The sequence below is a fragment of the Camellia sinensis genome, chromosome 6, assembly GCF_055761805.1.
Source record: "Camellia sinensis isolate YWXY chromosome 6, ASM5576180v1, whole genome shotgun sequence".
NCBI classification, from domain to species: Eukaryota; Viridiplantae; Streptophyta; class Magnoliopsida; order Ericales; family Theaceae; genus Camellia; species Camellia sinensis.
The window spans coordinates 87,322,957-87,346,243 of record NC_138966.1 but is presented as its reverse complement, the minus strand read 5'-3'; the positions used below and the strand labels follow the sequence as shown (position 1 = coordinate 87,346,243).

General features: G+C 35.0%; 1 protein-coding gene and 1 long non-coding RNA gene across 15 annotated transcripts in view; one reads left to right on the top strand and one right to left on the bottom strand.

Annotated features, from left to right (window-relative positions):
- Nucleotides 1-13,786: 13,786 nt before the first annotated feature.
- The window catches only part of LOC114304089 (MADS-box transcription factor 23), an 80,545-nt gene continuing 71,044 nt past the window's right edge, over nt 13,787-23,287 (top strand). For 4 of the 12 annotated variants that reach the window (XM_082874132.1, XM_028249264.2, XM_028249263.2 and 1 more), the window contains exons 1-2: nt 13,787-13,951; nt 14,292-14,493. In XM_082874132.1, coding sequence (XP_082730258.1) covers nt 14,312-14,493 — 182 coding nt within the window. In that variant the 5' untranslated portion in view covers nt 13,787-13,951; nt 14,292-14,311. Of the gene's footprint in view, nt 14,178-14,291; nt 14,494-23,287 lie in introns of all 12 variants that reach the window. The other 8 variants (XM_082874134.1, XM_082874131.1, XM_082874128.1 and 5 more) reach the window with 4 other exon arrangements.
- LOC145792755 (uncharacterized) overlaps nt 22,099-23,287 on the bottom strand; it is a 95,881-nt gene continuing 94,692 nt past the window's right edge. For all 3 annotated transcript variants that reach the window (XR_014332563.1, XR_014332566.1, XR_014332595.1), the window contains one exon: nt 22,099-22,372. This is a non-coding gene — a long non-coding RNA (uncharacterized LOC145792755). The remainder of the gene's footprint in view (nt 22,373-23,287) is intronic.

Genomic DNA, 23,287 nt, shown 5'->3' with positions numbered 1-23,287 from the left:
TGGAGAAAATCAAAGAAGGTTTGGTATTGAAATTAGATTTTGAGAAGGCATATGATTCAGTCAATTAAAAATTCTTATTCGATATGTTATCTAATTTTGGATTTGGGGATAGATGGGTGAGATGGATGAAAAGCTATGTAACCTCCACAAAAGTGTCAGTTTTAGTGAATGGTTCTCCTAGTGACGAGTTTTGCCCAGAGAGAGGTCTACGGCAAGGTGACCCACTGTCCCTTTTTCTCTTCAATATCTTGTTTGACAGGGCCAAGGAAATGGGCTTGATCAAAGGGGTTGTCATTGGGAACAGTGGGGTCATAATAATGCATCTGCAATTTGCAGATGATATAATACTGTTTTGTGAAGTTGAGTGGGTGGAAGTGGTGACCATCAAACAAATTCTTAGGTGTTTTGAAATCCTCTTGGGGCTGAAAATAAATTATCATGAGAGTGTGATTGCTGGTATTAGAGTGGATGAAGTAATGCTGCAAAGTTTTGCCTCTAGACTAAATTGTGCCCATCAGAGGTTACCTTTTAAGTATCTAGGTCTACCTCTAGGAGCTAATCCTGGTAGGTCAAGTACTTGGAAGCCAGTCTTGGACAAGTTTAAACAGAAGTTATCCACATGGAAGAGAATGCTGCTTTCGTTTGCTGGGAGGCAAACTCTAATTAAGTCTGTTATGAGCAACTTGCCTATTTATTACCTGTCATTGTTCAAAATACCAGTGGGGGTGGCAAAACCAATTGACAAGATTCAAGCAAACTTTCTTTGAGGGGGATCTGACCTTAGAAGAAAAGTTCACATGGTGCGATGAGATATCATTACCAAGAGTAAGCATTTGGAAGGTTTGGGGATCAAAAGAACCACAGTTATGAATAAGTGTTTACTGATGAAATGGTGGTGGTGGAGGTTTGGGGCAGAGCATCATACTCTATGGAAGGATGTTATATGCTCTAAGTATAATATGGGGGGTGGAAGATGGCTACCATGTCTGGAAGGAAACAGCAGAGGATCAAAAATTTGGTCCGATATCATTACTGCAATTCTAGCTTCGCCTGTGTTACACAATCTGTACATTACAAACTCTGTAATTGAGTTAGGGAATGGTAGGAGAGCCCATTTTTGGCTGGATAAAAGGGCTGGGGAGTTGTGTCTCAAGGAGGAATTTCCCAGAATTTTTCTCTGTCCATTGATAAAGTAGGAGTAGTGTCTGATTTTTATAACAGGAGATGAGAGATTCAGGTCTGGAATCTAGAATTCAGGAGACCCCTGTTGGCCTGGGAAGAGGAGGAGGTTAGTAGGCTTTATTTCTCCCTTATGAATGCTCCAGCTATGAGAGCCACCAAACCCGATGTTTGGAAGTGAAAAGCTGATCCATCTAGGTTGTTTTCGGTTGCATCAGTGTATAAAAGATATGAATTCTTCTTAGGCCCTGTTAGGAAAATGGCAGTGGTAGTTTGGAATAACTATGCTCCACCTAAAGTCAATTTTTTTGGGTGGTTGGCTTGGTAAGGCAAGGTGAAAACCTCTAGTTTCCTACAGAGAATTAGGAGTTTAGATGCATCTACCACTGTGAGTTGTGTCTTCTATCAAAATTAGATGGAATCTGTCAATCATATATTGCTCTTTTGTCCATTTGTCTGACTGCTGTGGTCTCATATTCTAAAATGGTGGGGTTTTCAATGGGCTATGCCAAACACAGTGGAAGGACTGTTACAATGGTGGTCATTTTGCAGAATGAAAAAGATTGAGAAGTTGTTGTGGAAGGTTGTGCCTTTGGCTGTCTTGTGGTCCACATGGAAACATAGAAATGATTGTGTTTTTAATGGTTCTCAGCCAAACTTTGAGGAACTATGTGAGGTTATCAAAGCAAGAATAGCTTTGTGGGCCAAATCATCTCCAGCTAATTTAGAGTTCTCTGTTACTGATATAGTATTTAATTTGCAGCAGGTTTAACATTGCATTAGGAATGGGAGCTGAGCTATGCATATATTAGTTTGTTTAATTAGCTGAATTCTTCATATGGGAGTAGTGTTCACTGGAAGCTGGGTAGATGGCCGAGGGTGGATTAAGCATGGTGGTTGCTGTGTTGGTTATGATGGTGTGCTCTGTGTTAGTCTATTTTTGGTCTATTCTGTTCTATGACTGTCCATTTTGGTTTGTTTTGTTCATTTTGGTCTACTTAGGTAGTGGTCTGTTATGTTGGTCCATTTTGTTCGGTTTGATATGGTGGCTGCGATGGTAACTCTGTTATGTTGAGATGGTAGCTCTATTACGTTTGCTCTGAATGCTGATATGCTCTGATCTGATATGTTATCTGCTTCTGGTTTTGATTGGAGCCGAATGCTGAATGTTGATATGCTCTACTTTGATCTTGCTGATCTGTTTTGGTTTTGCTCTGCTGATTCTGTTATCAGCTTCACTGATGCTGGCTGGCTGAAGGTGGTAGAAGTTTTCAGGTTGTAGAATTATGGTCTAAATGCTTTATTAGTACTGTGCCGACACAAAAAATGCAAAACAAAATGTTTACTTGATTGGAGTTGCTGTTGTTGGACCCTCAATGATTTGGAGCTGCTTTTTACGTTGGTTTGTTGTATGGGTGAAGAAGTGGAGATGTCTTGGTTTGAGATGCTGCAGTGGTTTGCTTCTGGCTGCTATAGTATTTGTGGGAAGCTTGGGCTCAAGGAGTGGGGTTTATGAAACTTAGATAACTCTTGATGATTATGGTGGAAGTTGGTTGCTAATGGTTGCTCTCTGTAGTAGCTACAATTTTGGTTTTGCTTTATTAGCTGGTCTAATGTTGGAAGTTGATTGAGTTGGTGAATGGAGTGCTGGTTTTCTAATACTTAGGGTAATGGGGTAGTTACTGGTATATTGGCTGTTTTTGGCTGCACAATTATGTACTACTACTGAACTGGTTTTATGCCACAGAGTTCTCCAGCAGGTGATGCTCAAGTAGTGGAGGTGTGCTTTTGATGAATGTTAGCTGTTGATGACCTTTTGTTGTGCTGGTTTTTGTGTTGTCAATTGCTTTTTGTTTGTTTTTCTTCTGGTTGGTTGCTCACCAACTGTGATGGTGTGCTTGCAAGGAATTGGGCGGTCATATTGGTGCCAATTTAGTTGGGATTGGTATGTTCGCTATGTGATAGGTCGTTGAACACACCAAAATTAAATACTAAACTATACCAAATTCTATCAGAATAATAGCAAGTCCAGGTATCGATCCACAGGGACTATTGTGAAATTAAACTAATTTAATTGTCAAATTCCTAAATTAATTTTGATAAAAAGATTGGTTGTTTATAACCTAATTTAATAACGAGTAAATTAAACTAAAGAATTAAATTATCAATAATAAATGAAATTAGGTTTACTGAATTGGGAAAAAATCCTAGGGTAGAGAATTCACCACTAACCACATAATTAGGGTTTCCAATTGAAATCAATTATGCTATGGTTTGAATGGATTAATGCTTCGCAACTACAAGCTCAAAGCATTTAACAAGAAGATCACCACATTCAATATACGAGCACGAACCATCTCAAGTAATACGAACCGTTCACTCTAAACTAAGGTAGTGATACGACTCGTTCCTCGTAGTATAGTTCGTCCCATACCTTGAATGTGAAGGGAAAGAAAACAATTGTATGGATAACATTTAACAATCACAGAAAGTCAAATATTCGAAAGAATAATGAAAATTATATAAAACAAACTTCTAAATCACTATACAAATGTTCAAATCTTTACATAATTAAAAAAAAAAAAAAAAAAAACTATATAATTACATGGCTAGGGTTTCATCAAAACCCTAGAAAAGAAGACTAGCCACTCATAGAGGAGTAGAAGGAGGTAGAAGGAGAAGGAACCACCATGGGAGACATCTTAGAGCTTTTGTTTCTCTTCCTTTCCAAACCCTAGCCTCTCCCTTTAGGTCAAAACAACTTTCGAACCCTAATCCAGCCTTTTACTTGCCTTTTTATACTTCCAATCTCGTCCAAACAAGTTTAAAACGTTGGTTTGACTTTCCCAGAAAAAGTCAATGCACGTGCGGGAAAGTCAACGTACGTGCGGGAAAGTCAACACACGTGCGGAAAAAGTCAACGCACGTGCGGAAAAGTCAACTCTGCCCAAATTCTGTCTTTTTGCTCATTTTATGCTCCAACGATGTACAACCTGATTGACACTCAACACACATAAAATATACAGTTTGACCAACAAGTGAAATTAAGAGATTCTAATTAACGACCTCAATGATGTACATTTCGGCCTTAATCACATCCCCCAACTTACCACTTGCTAGTCCTCAAGCAAGTAAAATAAAATAAAATTAAACAAAATCTATATATTTCCTCTTTCGTGGGAAAACGGTTGCATTTAGCATATACAACAAGCCTTTAAACCACAAGGTTACCCCAGGTGGACGAGTAAAGTCTCGTGAGGGTTTCCAGAAATGATACCCACAAACATTAACATATTCATATATACTTCAATAACAAATGACCATACTACTCCACCTAACAATCAACTTATGTGCCACTACAGTGTGATATTGCGACATCATGAGTTATTAAAGGCACAGTGGACAAGCATAAAGGAACCTATTGAGTCAAAACCACAATTCAGTTAATACAAAAGTAAAGTTCTCTGTACCTGTGCATGCTAGTAGACAAGTCATGAATAACCTCGGTGTAAAGTGCAATCTCCATATTAGTTAACTGTCCACTATAATAGCCCAGTGTAACTCATAATAACACCCAACATATATAGAAAAACTAACCTGTTGAAGCCAAGATTCTCAAAGGTTTTTTTTTTTTTTGTTTTGACTATGCAATGTCCTGATCCATTAAGCTTTCTAATCAACCCATGTAGCAAGTTTTGGGCCAATGACTCCCAAACTAGACGGTTTTAGGGCATTAGGTGTAGAGACACCCCTACAGGCTTAATAACTCGAGTTGAAAAGGCTACGAATCCAAACTAGTTATTCTTCTTATTTTTCCTTAACTGTGCAATGTCCAAGTCCCTTAAGCTTTCTAATTAACCCATGTAGCAAGTTTTGGGCCAATGACTCCCAAACCAGACGGTTTTAGGGCATTAGGTGTAAAGACACCCCTACGGGCTTAATAACTCGAGTTAAAAAGGCTACGAACCCAAACCAGTCAAGTGTGTTTTTTTTTTTTTTTTTTTTAAGAATCTTGGCTCCTGATTTATTCTTTTCTGCAACTATAGCTATTATCAATGATGTACACTAGAGATTATAATAAAAAGATCACCGCTATGATAGTGTGTTCATGTGAATTAAGACATACTCATGACAAGTGTACTAAAATCACAAACACAGACAACTCTCCTCGTGCAAACATCACATGCAAGTATCTATCCAATAAACCCTTTTCATACAAGTCTACTATGATCTCCAAATAACATATGCAAATATTATCACCCTACTAGCAAAAAGTCACATCAGGTGAAGTAATGCAATCAAGTGAAACATGTATAAGCATGAATTATGAGCCAAATAGGAATGCACAAAATAAAATATAACCCTCATCCCCCAACTTGAATATGACATTGTCCTCAATGGAAAAGTAAAGAGAAATGAGAGAAAATTACCAGAATTGTAGGTGAACATCAAGGTAGGCAGAGAGTAACACATATACACTTCACACTGGTTTTTTTTTTTTTAATATTTATTATTATTATTATTATTATTATTATTATTATTATTATTATTATTATTATTATTATTATTATTATTTTTAAATTAGTATATAAAAATAAAAATAATAATAATAATAAAAATAAAAGGAAAACAAAATCTGCAATTTTTTTCGTTTTTCTTTTTTTCTTTTTTTTTGAAATAAAAAAAATAAATAAAATAAAATTTTAAATTCCCGCACTTGCCCCGTACCTGCTTTTAAAGCAGAGTGCAGCTCCTTCAAATTGCCAAACTTCCCGCACGTGCGGGGCCCAGGCCGCACGTGCAGCGATTTCATCTCCTCGCTGACTTTTTTTTTTTTTTTTTTTTTGGGCAAACGTCGTCCCGCACGTGCGGGGCCCAAGCCGCACATGCGGCTTGGTCAAAGTTGCCCAGCCCGCACCTGCTTTTAAAGCAGGGGGCAAACTTGTTTTGTGAGATTTTTGTTTGCCCCATGTGCGCACAGTGCCGCACATGCGGAATTTTCTCTTTTTTTTTTTTTTTTTTTAAGAATTTGTATTGGTTTACAATTGAACATGTATAACAACAAAGTTTTTTTTTTAATTATTTTTTTTTTAAAAACACAGAAAATAAGTATGAAAGCATGTTTTTTTTTTTTAATTAACTCTCAGCACCTAACAAAAGGCACCAGAGTTATGGCATAAAGTTGCCACTTCAGAATCCCCCAGGTAATAAAACCCAGCGTAGTTTATAGCCTTCGGGCTAGTACAACCCAAATATACTTAACCATTTCTAACTTCAATTGACATCCGAAAGAAATATAGCACATAAGAACATAACGGAATGCCCACTAAAGGTATAATCTTCACGCGAAAATCACGGGTACTACTTTTCTCCCTAACTGTGTTTGTAACTTTCCCTATTCTCCAACAGGGTGACAGACTAGGTTGATTCGGTATCCAGAATCGAGGCACATAAAGCTACCTCAACCTATGGGGCTGCCATACAGAGTTCAAGCCGAGGTAGTTTTGAAGCAATCTCCACACCCTTGGATATTTAAACCAGACTCTAGTCCTGGAAATCCCAAACCTTTGTGTTCTAGGCTTTGCCATTCGAACTCTAGTTTCCACCGTCTCAGTTGGTCTCCTAGGAACTCACTACAAACACGGTTAGGTGGCTATACCAGACCGTCAGATGCCGTTTGGGCACGGCTAACACCAAAGGAATTACACCTTTAGAGGATTTAAAGTCTCCTAGATGCAAATAAAGCATGACGAGAACAAAGAAAAACAAAATAACATAGAAGGGAAAGAAAAGAGAATAAGGAATCAATCTATCAATCATAATAAAATGGGTCCATCAAACCCCTAGGTAAAGGAAAATGATCCTTCCTAGTCGAGGAATTTAGTTTCCTATAATCAATGCAGCCTCGCCACCCAGTAGTGGTTCGTGTGGGGACTAACTCACCTCCCTCATTCTCAACAACAGTGATGCCCGATTTCTTGGGCACCACTTGTGTGGGACTCACCCACTTGCTATCTGAGATGGGGTATATGATACCTGGATCCAACAATTTCAAAACCTCCTTAACTGACCCATCAATATCAAAATTTTTAAACCCAAAATGACCTAGACAAGCCTCTAAAGGGTCCTCTACAAGAATGGAGAGCAAAGCCTCCTCTACAATCTCATCCACAACATCCACTAATAAGTACTCCTCTCTCTCATGAGGTTGTTGGGATGCTTGGAAAACATTAAGTTTCACTTGCATGTTGCCAAATGAAACTTCCATAACCCCGGTCCGACAATTTATGCATGCATTGGCCGTAGCCAACAAAGGTCGACCTAAGATCACCGGGATTTGTTTCTTAGAACTGGTTACCGATTCCATATCTAAAACCAAAAAGTCAACAGGGAAGTAGAACCTATCAACCTTAACTAGCACATCCTCAATCATGCCTCGTGACACTTTGAGGGACTGGTCAGCCAACTGAAGAGTAACAGTAGTGGGCTTCAACTCGCTAAGCCCAAATTCCTCGTACACAGAGTACGACAACAAATTAACACTAGCCCCTAAATCCAATAAGGCCCTATCAATGAAGTGGTCCCCTATAATGTATGCAATGGTTGGGGCACCTGGGTCCTTAAGCTTAGGAGGTGTGTCATTCAACAAGATGGAGCTTACTTGCTCCGTGAGTAGGACCTTTTGTGACACATGTGTCCTAGATTTACGCTTTTGCGTACAAAGGTCCTTTAGAAATTTGGCATATGATGGTACTTGCTTAATCGCCTCCAACAGGGGGAGGTTAATTTTTACCTATTTAAAGACCTCCATCATTGCCTCCATAGATGTCGCCTTCTTATTAAAAGGGGACAGTGTATCAAGGCACTGGGGAAAAGGTGCCTTAGGCACATATGGTGCCTTGGGCTCAAATGAAGTGCTAGGGACTAAGTCATCCCTCTTAAGTGTTTCCCCCTCACCCTTGTTCTCATTAGGTGTACCCCCAATGTCACCCTTCTTAACTCTAGTTGCATCTGGCCCAACCGACTGAGGCTTTAACTCCCTACCACTTCTCAAAGCAACCACCGCCTGCACTTGCTCATGTTGCTTACCATTCCCACCCGAACTCTCTGCCCCGTATTGTCCCTTAGGGTTGGCCACAGTTTGACATGGTAATTTTCCTTCCTCTCTCTGATTCATGTAGTTAGCTATTTGACCCAATTGGGTCTCTATCTTGGCAATAGAGTGAGTGTGGGAGTGAACTATTGGTGCTAATCCCTTAAGTTCTGAGAGAACTTCCAACACCTAAGTCTCAAAGACAGAGTTGCCTTGAGGAACAGGCGGGGGTTGTGGTTGCCGGTACAGTTGTGGGGGTCGATAAGGTTGCGGTGGTTGGTAGGATGATTAGTTGGCAAAATTATTGAAATTCTGCCTTGGTGGTGGAGGATTATAATAAGTGCCTTGTGAAGGGGGTCTCCATAAGAGGTTAGGGTGATTTCTCCATCCCGGATTATATGTGTTAGAGTATGGGTCATTACCCGGGTTGGAGAATCCTTGAGCCACATTCACATGCTCTTGGACTAACTCCGGAAATTGTGATGCCGAAGGGCACTCACTCAAGTCATGAGCAGGGCTCGCACATATAACACATGCCTCACGGAATTGAGGCTGATCTTGCTGGGTAGGGGCATGTCCCGTAGCTAATAAATGGTCTATCTTGCGGGATAGTGCCTCTACTTGTTGGGCTAACTTTAGGTTTTGCCCGACCTCATAAATGCCCCCTCTTTTCGGGGCTCCAACTACGGGTTGCATGACTTGCCGGGCTGCGGATGCATGGTGAAAGGAATTATCACTTAGGTTCTCAAACAATTGCCATGCCTTGGCATCATTTTAAGACAAAAATGTCCCACCACAGGACGAATCCACCATTTGGCGGTGCGGCTCAGTTAAGCCATAATAAAATGTTTGAACAAGTTGCCAATTAGGCACTTGGTGGTGAGGACACTGTTGGAGAATGTCTCTAAGTCTTTCCCACGTCTCATGGAATTGCTCGCCATACATTTGAGCAAAGTTTGTGATGGCTCGCCTAAGTTGGCTGGTTTTACCTATGGGAAAGTACTTCTCCAAGAACCGTTGCTGTAATTGGTTCCAAGTTGTGATTGAATTAGCAGGTAAAGAATTTAGCCAATGTTTGGCTTTATCCTTTAACAAGAATGGAAACAATCGCAACATTAAGGCCTCATTTGTGAAATTCTGGACCCTCACTGTCGAGCAAATTTCCAGAAATTCATTCAAATGCTTATAAGGGTCATCATGAGTTAGTCCATGGAATGATGGGAGTATTTGTTTAGTGCTGGACTTAATCTCATAATGAGCAGCAGTGGTATTGGGTAATTGGATGCATTATGGTGATGTATATGCAGTGGGTGTAAAATAATCCTTAAGTGTCCGGTTGGGCACATTCGAGACATTAGGATCTGCCATCTCTAATGGCTCAACGTATAAATATTCAAGCCTAGGAATACGGGCAGAGGTCCTAAGTCTCCTAAGGGTCCTTTCTAGTTCAAGGTCCAAACTCCACAATTTAGGGCGACAAGAACGACGCCCATGCATACACTACCCAAACACACACAACAAGTTCCGACTCTGTGCACTAAGTATGAAAGCAAAATACCAAAGGAAGAAATACTCACAACGGTTAAACGAAAACGCTTTACTCGTCTTGCGGATGCTTGACGTGTAGACGTTGTCTCCAACCTCTGTTTGAGCTTTGACTTCCGTTTTAGCACTTTGGTGCTTTGCTTGTGAGTGTTTGCTTCTGTTTACTCACTTTAGCGCTGCGATTTTTTTTTTATTTTTGAAGCTCGGCTGCGCTCCGCTTGCACTTCAGTGATAGCTCCAATTTCAAACGCTCTGCACACTTAGCAACACCAAAAGCATAAAATCCTAAACTAAAAATTAAAATAAGAATGTAACTTTAAATTAACTAATTTCGCCAGAAGTCCCCGGCAACGGCGCCAAAATTTGATGGGTCGTTGAACACACCAAAATTAAATACTAAATTATACCAAATTCTATCAGAATAATGGCAAGTCCAGGTATCGATCCACAGGGACTATTGTGAAATTAAACTAATTTAATTGTCAAATTCGTAAATTAGTTTTGATAAAAAGATTGGTTGTTTATAACCTAATTTAATAATGAGTAAATTAAACTAAGGAATTAAATTATCAATAATAAATTAAATTGGGTTTACTGAATTGGGGAAAAATCCTAGGGTAGAGAATTCACCACTAACCACATAATTAGGGTTTCCAATTGAAATCAATTATGCTATGGTTTGAACGGATTAATGTTTCGCAACTACAAGCTTAAAGCATTTAACAAGAAGATCATCACATTCAATGTACGAGCACGAACCATCTCAAGTAATACGAACTGTTCACTCTAAACTAAGGTAGTGATACGACTCGTTCCTCGTAGTATAGTTCGTCCCATACCTTGAATGTGAAGGAAAAGAAACCAATTGTATGGATAACATTTAACAATCACAGAAAGTCAAATATTCGAAAGAATAATGAAAATTATATAAAACAAACTTCTAAATCACCAAACAAATGTTCAAACCTTTACATAATTAAAAATCAAAAAGAAAACTACATAATTACATGGCTAGGGTTTTATCAAAACCCTAGAAAAGAAGACTAGCCACTCATGGAGGAGTGGAAGGAGGTAGAAGGAGAAGGAACCACCATAGGAGACATCTTGGAGCTTTTGTTTCTCGTCCTTTCCAAACCCTAGCCTCTCTCTTTAGGTCAAAACAACTTCCGAATCTAGCCTTTTACTTGCCTTTTTATACTTCCAATCTCGTCCAAACAGGTTTAAAACGTCAGTTTGACTTTCCTAGAAAAAGTCAACGCACGTGCGAAAAAGTCAACGCACGTGCGAAAAAAGTCAACGCACGTGCGGAAAAGTCAACTCTGCCCAAATTCTGTCTTTTTGCTCATTTTATGCTCCAACCATGTGATTGACACTCAACACACATAAAATATACAGTTTGACCAACAAGTGAAATTAAGAGATTCTAATTAACAGCCTCAATGATGTACATTTCGGCCTTAATCACTATGATACTTTTGCACCCATCTGTTTCTTTTTCTGCTGTAATGTTTTAGTATTCATCAATAAAGGTTTTTTCACCGATCAAAAAAAAATAACAAATGAAGGGGTAAAAGAATCACGAAAATCTTTTATTAATTGGGAAACAAAGACAAGGGAGAGAACCTTATTTTTTCTTCAAAAACTTCCAAAATAATTATTCATTTTATTTTCTCTAGCAAACACAATGTTCTTATGCAATTCTTATTTCTAGCAAGAACAACTTTCATATATTTTTAGGGAAATACTATAAGAGTGTATACCGTATACACCTTATAACTAAAAATGAAAATAACATAATTTCATACTTTTTGAGTCATAACTAAAAATAAATAAAAAAATCCTAATCAAACAACGTATGAGACATAATCAAAGATCTCATGAGTCATAATTAAAATAAGGTCATAATTAAAGAAGAAAATTGATCGTAACTGAAGAAGAAAATGACATAGCTTAGGGGTACATGTGGAAGGAGGTGTGTAAAGTAGAATTTTTCTATTTTTATTAAAGTTTTTTTTTTTTCAAAAATTTTGAACATTTCTAGAACTACCATGAAAGTGAAACCCTTCCTTCATCTATACCTAAGAAGACTTTTAGTTAATTGTGCTATCTATACTAATATGTAGAGAGAGAGAGAGAGAGAGAGAGAGAGAGATTTATTTATTTATTTATTTATTTATTTATTTTTGAATTTTTGTTTTGAAGGTAATATTGCAAATGGGAAATGGCAGATACGACAAATTACACTTGTAATCCCTTAGTCTCTATAGTTTCAATTGATTTAATTTTAACCATTTATTTATTTATTTATTGGAACAAATTTTGACCATTAAAGTGTCAATTTGTTCCAATTAATAATGTTGTTAGGGTTTCTAAAGAGAAATATTCATTGAATTGGTTGAAATTAAGTCACTGAATTGATCAAGTTTATAAGAGACAAAGTATAAGGACTACAAGCATGACATATGCCACTCATGTGTGCATTTGTCATAAAAAAAAATGCTAACAATTAGAATCAATTGAACTAATTTGAGACAAAATAAAAAAATTCAGGGTCAAAATCCAACTAATTAAAATTATAGAGATAAAAATGATGCAATGGCTAAAGTATACGTAAAAATCAAACCAATTGAAATTATAAAAATCAAAATGACATAAAGACCAAAGTATGGAGACCAACGGTGTAATTTTCCCTAACATATACGTCAAATAATTTTGATGGTGCAATCGAAGTTGCAAGGGCTAGTTAAGAACATTGTGTTCATTGCAATTGTAATTTTAATTATTTACCATATGTTTTGATCTTACAATTTTGTGAAATATTTAATTTTTGTAACATTTCATTCATCATTGGAAAAATAGAGAAGAAAGAAAAAACTTGTCTCTATTTTACAACATAACTCATTTCCTATTAAATACTAATACTAGTATGCTAAACAAGCAAACTTATTCAAGCAACAATCTATTTGTATTATGCTAAACAAGCAAACTTAGTGAGGCAACAATCTATTTGTAGTCTTCGTTTAAGTCAATAAACTAACTTAAAAGATAAATACTAAGAGCCTATTTGGTGCAATTTATTGTAAGTTAAAAGGTTGATAATAAAAAAAGTATAAATCAAAACACATTTTTCCCAGCTTTTAAATGATCAAATTTTTTTTCAATTTTTTAAAATTAATTTTACTTAATAAACTATAAATATAAATTATACCAAACAATGACACAAATATTCAAAATAAAATAAGCTATAAATCACTCAAATAAACTACACTAAACATCATGATATATTACTGTCACCAAATAGCAATGATCTGTTGGTTCAGTGGTAAGGAGGTTGTCCACATCGCTCAATAGGTTCAAGTCTCCCCCATAGTAGATTATTGGGGTTACACCTATTTCTTAATATCTAAAGTACGCTGGAACCTTAACTTTGGTCCCAACATAGCTTATGTGCGATGTTAATTTTAGCAGATGCTTATGAATATTAGAAAACAATACTCCCGAATAGATGTGTGGAGTAACCTGCTTGCACATCTATTTTTATTACCTAAAAAACATATTTGTCTCCAAATCGGTCACAGACATTTTTTGGAAAGTGTGTTAAAAGTCATTTTTTAACTTTTAACCTATTTTGGATCACATCATCTCTCACATTTTTTATACGTTTTTTTTTATAAAAAAAAAATCAAAAAATTAAATTTTAACTCTCTTCTCAAAACACCACATAGTCTAGGAAATGCATCTGGCATTTCATAAACAAAAGGGCAAAATTGTAACTCCATGGTAAATAAGATATTTAATTTAATTTTAAAGAAAAAACGAAATTCCCCAAAAGGGGAAATTCCATGACTCCAATGTCCAGGTCCCACGCGTCGATGATCCATACGGTGGACGGCACTATCAAAAGAAAATTACCCCATTGGTCCACGTGCCCTTTCACAGTACAAAATTACAAAAACCACTAGCAGTATTATGGACTTCCTTGAATACAGGTGGTTTTCTTTCTCATCTTTCTATATATACGAACACACTTTCCTTATATAGCTCTTGTTGATGTAGCTCTTGTTGATGTTTAATTCACAAACTGACCGAAACGGCGATTTCTAGCCTCCCCTTTTGTCTCCATCACCAAACTTAGTAAGTTTTCTCTCTAAATTTTTACTTCGATTCTCTCTCACTTTCTCTTTCTCTCTCACAAACACAAACAAACACAATCGCATTTTCCTTTATTTTCTTTCACTTTCCTTCACTTTCTCGGACTATGATTCTTGCTTCTAGTCCAATATTTCCTCATCCGCACTTGATTTTCTTCACTTTTCTCACTACAATTTTCGGTTTCTCCTCATCCGTACTTGATGTTATGGTATTTTCTCTCGTTTCTCTCTCTACTCTCTATAAATATTTATTATAAGTGTAGAAATCGGTGTAAGTTGTTTTTCGAGTTAATAAAATTTTCTTTTTTTGCCGATAAAAAAAGGTGTAGAAATCGAAGAAAGGATGGGGAGGGGGAAGATCGTCATAAGGAGGATCGACAATTCTACGAGCAGGCAAGTGACGTTTTCCAAGAGGAGGAACGGATTGCTGAAGAAGGCGAAGGAGCTGGCGATCCTGTGCGACGCGGAGGTAGGAGTTATGGTGTTCTCCAGCACCGGCAAGCTCTACGATTTCTCCAGCTCCAGGTCCTCTCTCTCGCTCTCTCTCTCTCTCCTTCTATGCTTCTTTTTTTTTTTTTTTTGCTCTATTGAATGTTAATTTGCATATTCGAAGCTCTATGATTCGTTGTCAATGCGTTTTTACATGTTGATTAAGATCAGTTTGTTGAATTGCTGATTCAATTTAGCGCTAAAGTCTATATTGCTTGGCATTTTTATTTTTTAAATATCAATGATTTGTATATGCTTAATTGTTTTAATGTGGATTAGAGAAGTTTAAATTCATAGAATTGAAGAAACTGAAGGGTACATTTTCTTATCTTATGAACCAAATTGCTCGTTTTTCGTGAATGTTATTGCATTATTTTGTAATATTGCTTATGATATTGATAAGTAAACCATATGGATTATGGCACTATTTTGATTGCTCATAGGTGAATTAGCTAAATTAGGGGCGTGGTTAAGGTATTTTGATTTTAGCTGTTAGTTTTGAAAATTGAGAATTAGTGGCCATAATGGCTGTAATTAGGCTTGGTGTCTTGGAGAATGGCACGACTGACATAGTGCAGCGATGTTACGATTTTACTGTCCATACAAAAACACATTGTGAAGGTGAACATATGCTATGATGGATTAAACTTAAATGCTAGGGCTCTAAAGACTACGTGGATGTTTGGGAAGTTACCATTTTATTAAGCTATTTTAGTTTTTGATTATTTTAGTAAGTTAAAATTTTGTGTTTGGAAGATAGTTAGATTTTTTTGTAGTTAGATGTGATATTTGTAAGAGAAAAAATGAAATGATTATGAATTTGATATGACATTTTGTCTTATTAAGTATTTCAACCTATTTTATCTTTTTGTGAATTTTAGTCAAAAAAATAGTCCAAACCCAAACTTGTCAAACATTTGATTACTAGATCACTCTTATTTGGATAGCTAGCATTGGTTACAAAACTCACTACACTTTGCACATATATTCGAGCAATATGTGTCAAGATTTTGTCCTTTCGATATACGTTCAGGTATATTGATTACAATGAAAATATGTATTGCTCGGTTCCCAATATGTATCCATTCATAGTTGATTCACGATTCAAATATAGTCTGTTTAACCACTATAAAGGTTTTTTTTTTTTATGGCTAATGATTTTTAAAAATTTACAGCCGTGATCTCATCTGATTTTCGATATGTATCGTTTGATATGCTCAATACTTTTACGCCACAACCAATACTAATATTTCTTTAGATAATGCTATTTAAAACCATCGATGTGACCAATTAGGATATTGACACTGGACTAAATGTTTTGGTCCAAGATCACAGCCTCTATTGGTATTTATTTTAGAGAACATCAATCCTTCTCCTTAAACGAGAGAATGCATAGTCTCATCTGTGGGAGCTGGGAAACTTTCTGCATAATGCTGCAGTATTGTAAGATATTTTATCCAGCTCAACGTTTTAAAAATGGCCATCACGTATCGTATCCGATACTATCATTCCCTGATATATCAACTAACACTGTCCGATATCATCGTATCACCAATACCAGTATTCCTATAGGGTTATTTAAAACCATTGCTTTGTTCAAATTCAGTTAATCGGCTTAACAAATGGATGTACTCTTAAATGTAGATGGGTTGGAGACAATTTATTTTTTATTTTCAGCTCAACTTATTTATCATAGCCATATCCCAAGGCCAACTACCTAGAGTAAATTAGCTTTGGCGTAGCCATACTGTCATATCACCTCTTTTCATGGTTTCTCTGTGCTTTTATTGAACTTGTGTTTGCTAATGAGAATTCTTGTACAATATAAGTAATGTACGGTTTGGACGCTGAAGAAGAGCAACAATAACACTAGCACTTATACCTTTAAATGGTTGACATTGCTTCAAGAATGTAAGATTACTATGGAGATTGTGGAATTAGATTCCTGCTTAGTTTGTAAAAGTAATTCTAGTTTGAATATATAATCAGAAACTAGAAAGCATACATACGGATACGAGATACGGATAAGACACGATACGGATACAGCGATACGACAAAATTTTAAAAAGTAGGATACCGATACGGCTAGAATACGTTTGTGAAAAATATATTTTTTAAAATTATTAATAGTGAGTTATACATGAGCTAAAGAACGTTGAGAAATCACAATGTAATTTTATAATGCAAAATACTAATATTTAAGAATTTTGTATTAATTTAAGTTAGTAGCTTGTTTATTTTTTAAATTTTTAATAAGTCTTGTAAATATTTCATTTCAATATCAAGTTTAATATATTTATATTACAATAATAGAACAATTCACAACTTGTCCCTATGCTTTTTCCTTTGACACTAGTGAAAAATATTGTATTTAAGTTTACTTGCTTGTTTATTCATTAATATTTAATTTACCATTGTTATATTCTCTTGTTAATTCTTACTTTCTATGTAGTAATAGGGGACATGCATGAAATAATTAGGATACATCAATTTGATAAATTCTATTATTTAACTCAGTATGTTCTTCTTATCAAAAAACTTAACAAAGTATTAGAAAAATATTCTTATATTTATACTTTCAATTATATTATATTATATTACTATGCTAGAAATGTTACAATTCTAATTTCTTAAAACAAGTAAACATGACTTGAAATATCTAATACTCCAAAATTAAGCATCCGATACTCCAAAATTAATGAAAAAATAATTAAGAAGTATCCGATACTTTTAATAAGTATTCGATACGTATCCACAAGTATCAAAGGAGTATCGGTATCTGATACGGATACGTCACTCTATTTGAAGTACGTGTGCTTCATAGATCAGAAATCACTTTTTCTTTCCAATAAGTTTCAAATGATAGAATTGAAACCCTGATTCTGTGTCTGGGTTTTCTGTTTCTACCCTCTATTCTCACAATTCATCTCTTCTTGGCCCTCAGCTTAAGGTATGCAAATGTGTTTGGAACTCTTTATTGCCCCCTAGAGTTTCTTTTTCTTTTTTTGGCTGGCCGGGAAAAATAAGATCAAATGTTCAGATTTTTTGCTCAAGATTGGTATCCTAGACAGCAATGCTTCACCCCCTTGTCACTTTTGCAGCTCTGAGTTGGAGTCTTCTTCTCATGCCCTGCTGCATTGCCCCTTTTCTTGGTCAATCTGGTCTGCAATTATTGAGGAATGGGGATTATATTGGTGTATTCCTAAATCAGTTGATGGTCTGCTTTCTTGGTGGATGAGTGGAAAATTTCATAAGTTTGACAGATTAATTTGGAGAGTAATCCTCTTAATTGTCCTTTGGTCTATTTTGGAAACTTAAAAATGAATGTGCGTTTTCTAATGCACAACCCATCTCTTCTGGTCTTCTAGAACTCATCAAGTTCAGATCTGCAGTTTGGCTCAAAGCTTCCATTAAGGATTTCCCCTACACAGTGTTGGACAATCTTCACTATATTTAAAAAGATTAAATTTTGTTGTGTACAAAACAACAACAAGAATAAAAGAAATAGAGAAAATGAGAGAATTTGTTTGATTACAAAAATCAAACTCGAAATAAAAATAAATAAATAAAACCACAGATTTTATTTTGTTACAAAAACAAAAATAAAATCTGATTAAATAAACAAATAAAAAAACAGAATAAAATTAAACAACTTACTTGGTTAATTTATTTGAATAACTTTTCTGATCAAGTCCAGTGTTTAACACTGTGTCCTTAAGACAGATTCGTCCTCTCCACGGTGCTTTCAGAATTTGGACGTCTATCTCCTAGGATGAAATGATCTTACCACAAACAATAGCAGCACTACAAATTGTTTGCCTTACGAACACACTAAGTGTTTACACTCTTTCTTTCGGAAATAAAATGCAGCAAGATGAAGAATATAATTTGCAGAGGATGGAGTACGAAAAATTTCAGTAAAATCCAAATGGGAGGCTAGTCTATTTATAGATGTAAAGGTGGCTTTTGGTTTTGAATTGAACAGGTATGAAACCTGTTAGATTCAAATTTAAACAGATTTGAATTTGTTTATTCAAACAGATAGAAACGGGAAGGGCTCTGTTTGGATGAGCAATAAATCCAAAACAGTTTAATTCTGTTTGAAAACGGGAAGGGCTCTGTTTGGATGAGCAATAAATCCAAAACAGTTTAATTCTGTTTGAAAATGAGAAGGGCCCTGTTTGGATGAACAATAAATCCAAACCAGTTTAATTTGAATTCTGGATTTTATTTTAATAAAAAATAAAATTAAATTTAAATGTTTTTGGCCCAAAAAGATTAGAAGCCCGACCGGACGGCGGCGCGTGTGTGGTGATTTTTGGGTCCAATGGATCTAGCCCATTTTGCCCATAACCTCTCCCTCTAAAACACTTGGGTACCCCTTGGGGCACACCCCAAGTATCTCACCCTAAGCCTTATAAACCCTTTCAAAACTTCCCACCAAATCAATGTGGGACAAGCCAATTTACAACTTTAAGGAATTTCCACCATAACTCCATTTCCATGGAGCACACTTTGGCTTCAATTTCCCATTCATTCGGTAATGATTTTGAGCAACCAAATATACCACGTGAATCACAACGCGACATAGAACGCGTTACCACTTTGACTCGAGTAAATCGATGCTCGGGGCCCACCTAAAAAATAGACCAAACTTGAGAAAAAATTCTGGTTTTTACCCAGAATTTTTCCACCATTTCCAACACACAGTTGATGATCTTGTCTTCAACTGGAGACAAATCAAGGGTGGAGCTTAGTGTTTTTTTTTTTTTTGGAAGTCTTTAGCTATCTGTTAGAAACTGCTATGCAGCTATCTGGGTTGAAGTCTGTTTGTTCTGTTGTAATCTGCCCTGTAATCTGCTCTGCCTCTGTTGAAGTCTGCCTCTTCTGTTTGCTGTTCATAACTGCCCTGGTTTTGTTTCTGGGTGTTTGATCTGCTTCTGTTGAAGTCTTGTGCAGTGCATTGCAGTGTTTTGTATGCTATTTTTGGTTCTGTTATGTATTTCTTTGCTTGTTCTTTGCTGCTGTTTTTTGTTTTCTTTTTCTCTCTTTTTGTTTGTTTCTCACCAACTAGGAGGTTTGAGCTCGGTTTAGCTCCTAACTCCTCTTTATTGATGTTTTCCATTGTACTATGTACGTGCCTCATCAATAAAGTTTTCTTTGCCGATCAAAAAAAATAATAATAGAATTGTAAGAACCTGAAATCAAATTTTTATTCCCTTAAAATTCCTCAATGTTTCATTCCTTGTTGAGGGCTGGGAGGAAGGTAGGTTGCTTCTTCGAACCTACTTTTGATCTAATTATTAGGATGATTTTATAGTCAAGCAAAGTCTTATATGAACTGGCCCCAAGAAGCTTTAGTGAATATTAAACCTGAGTATACTTCCAAGCTCTAAGTTGTGCCCGCTAAGCCAACCCTTGAGATTGCTCATTTCAAACAAGTTTCAATCATACAGATAACAAAAGTACAAACAACTTAGTTTTTTATAATACACACCTTATCGACCTAAATAATATGTTATTCAAATTTAACTTAAAATATTTAACGAATTTAAAAATGCATTTAAATTTAATGTATTTACATTAATTTTAAATAATTTTTTAACGAGTTGAATAGAATCAAAATTTAGCAATTTGATTCATTTTACTAAAACTAAAATATAAACTACACTTTTTTTTTGTTAAAAAAATAAAAAAGAAATTCTTATTAATGAATATATCAAATAACATACAGAGTATTATATCAATACAGCAAAGACAAATGAATATGTCATTATAGTGGAACTAACCGATTTTAATTAAGTTGGTACCAAAAAATATACCCAATATATGACAACACCAAACGAGATATTGATTAGAAACCAACCAACAAAGCAAAACAAAACCACCACCTAAGTGAATGCCCAATCAGGACTCACAGAAACACCACAACCAACCAACCAAGCAGCCACACGTATATATCTACTAATGTATTTGGTTACCTCTTTTTCCCCAAGTTGATAGCTTTTATCCACCCAAAATAGTATGAACCGAGGACCCTATCCATATTTAGAACTGCAATTATCTTTAAAAATGGAAATAAAAAATGATGATGATAGAATGTGTACCCCATTAGAACAACAAGCTGATCAAGGCAGTATTGTTAATTAAGTCCATTTATTCATTTAAAATGAGAAGAATCTGAAGATTTGGAAACGAATCTCTCCACTTATAGAAGTTTGTTAAACCCACATAATATTTTATTTCTAGTTTAAACCTTGGTTGTAGTGTCAATCTTGTAAGTGAAATAATTTGATAATTTTCGTATCCATATATGTAAATATGTAATTTATTATATATTTTTGTGATATAAATTGTATATTTTTATGATAAATGTTATATAATGATCTTTTGATAGAGTTACGATCATTTGTAGTTAAAAAATGAAGTTATTGTGATAATATTATACATTTTTTTATCAAAAAATTTGAACCACAAAATATGTAATTTTATTACAAAAATATATAATTTTATTTCTAAATTATAAATTATCATAATTCTATTAAAAACACACGAAACACTTATCACAAAAATATACAATATATATTTCAAAAATGTGTAATAAAGTTAGATATAGTTCACATTTTTTCCCTGCTTACATGCTATAATTTTTTAGGTATTCCATAACCTAATCCTGTACATCCACGTGCAAGACCAATGTGTCGTTAAAGATGAGTAGGAAGTGGAGTGTTGGGCTCGTAAACCAACTCATTGCGGTTGAATCATATAAATGATATAATAATAGGTTAACACTAAAGTTGACATTAAAAATAGATGAGCTTGCTTTAGTCATTTTAGAGAAGATTAAAAAGAGATGAGAGATTCTATTTATACACTATAAATTTCTTTTTAGTATACATTATTTAATTACTAAATTTATATGGTAATAATATCTTTAAATAAATGATTATTAAAGATGATATAGGTGTATGTACTCATTCAAATGATTCACATATGAAAACATAAATTTCTCTTTACACATCATCACCTATACAGTATATCTTTTAGAATAAATCTCTCTTCCAACACTCATCCAACATTGTTTATCTTCACCATTATAATCTAACATACTACACTCATCATCTTTGCCATTATAATCTTCACCATTATTTTTTAAATTGAAAACATTATTGCCTTTCAAGATTTATGATTTTAAGAATATTGAAATCAATTAGTTTTGAAAATTTGTACAACATGAATGACGTTCAGATTGTTAATTTGAAACAATACAACAATGAAAAAATCAATTTACTTTTTTGTTTTATCGCATTTGTACAGAAGATGGCTTATTCGTTCGTCACATATTCAGACAACCAGAATTAAATATTTATAAAATATTCAACTATTTATATTTGAATAAAATTATTTTATTCAAACTATTAAGATTGATCAAATATTAAATATTTATACTTAAAAAAATGAACATTTTGGCAATGGAGGGCATCAGTTTATTAGCTTAGGGTTAAAAACAGAAAGTTATGGTATAAACTAAGAAATTTTCACCATCACACCTTAAACTCCGGCATGACCGGTTGTGGCTCACAAGGCCTTAACCTAAGGCACACGTAAGCCTAAACACAAATCCATAATCACATAAAATAATTGTAATAATAGCCCAGTAATAAATAAACCAAAACTCAATCCAGTGACTTGTCATAAGTATAAATGGCAAAACCAGCCATAACCAACTTAGAAAATATATACCAAATGGGATAGAAACATCCTACATGACAAAATAATTCTAAACGAGTTTCCACCAAGATATATGCACAAATTGACATAACTAGCTAAAAACAAATAAATAACATTAATATCCAGTGGTCCATGTAACAGAGTCTCCACTGCACCATGAGTCCATTCTAAGTCATTCTCTCACCTGAAATTGTTAAATAACTAAGTTAGTTGATAGTCCAGTGAGTAGAAGTATAGATAGTAAATACAGTTCTAAAAATAGTGTTCCGTTCCAAAATAATATATATATATATATATATATATATATTTGTAACAGAAATTAGATTGACATACAGTTTTGATAAAGACAATTTGACTCAAAAACGAGATTCCACAGTTTAATGGCTAAAAATATTCATGTCTCTCAAGAACATAACAAATGACATTCTTTACTTAAATCAGATAACAACATAATCATCACTATAATCTGGGTACTAAGAATAACAAGTAATATGCCACAAAGTTTTCAAGGCAATAAGCTCGTTGGATCTAATATCTAACTAAGAATCACCTTTGGGGTGGCAACTCGCACCTTTTCTCTAAGACAATCTAATTGAAGGCAATAAGCTTGTTGGATCTAATATCTAACTAAGAGTCATCTTTGGGATGGCAACTCGAACCTTTTCTCTAAGACAATCTGATTGAAGGTTACCTAGCCTAGTCCAGATTTGTTCCCATCGTTGAGCACTAAAATCATTACAGCCCAACCTAGATCTGTTCCCTAGTGGCCAGAGTCACGACACACAGTGGAATAAATTCCTTAAACTTATATATATGGTCCCAATAATCAATATAACTCAGTTTCGTAAAACATAGTAATTCATTATCACAAATATGAGACCATAACAAATAGTTTATTGTATGCTAAGTTTACATATATTTCAGAAATAACTTAGTTCGAATACTATAATAATTATATCAAAATAATTTAGTTTTGGGGAAGAAACAATTAAATTTTTGAACAGTTCAGAATAAGGGAATATTTATAAAAAATATATAGCATGCATCTACTCACCTGATAGTGGCACAATATAATCCTCGAATAGAATATCAAAAGTCC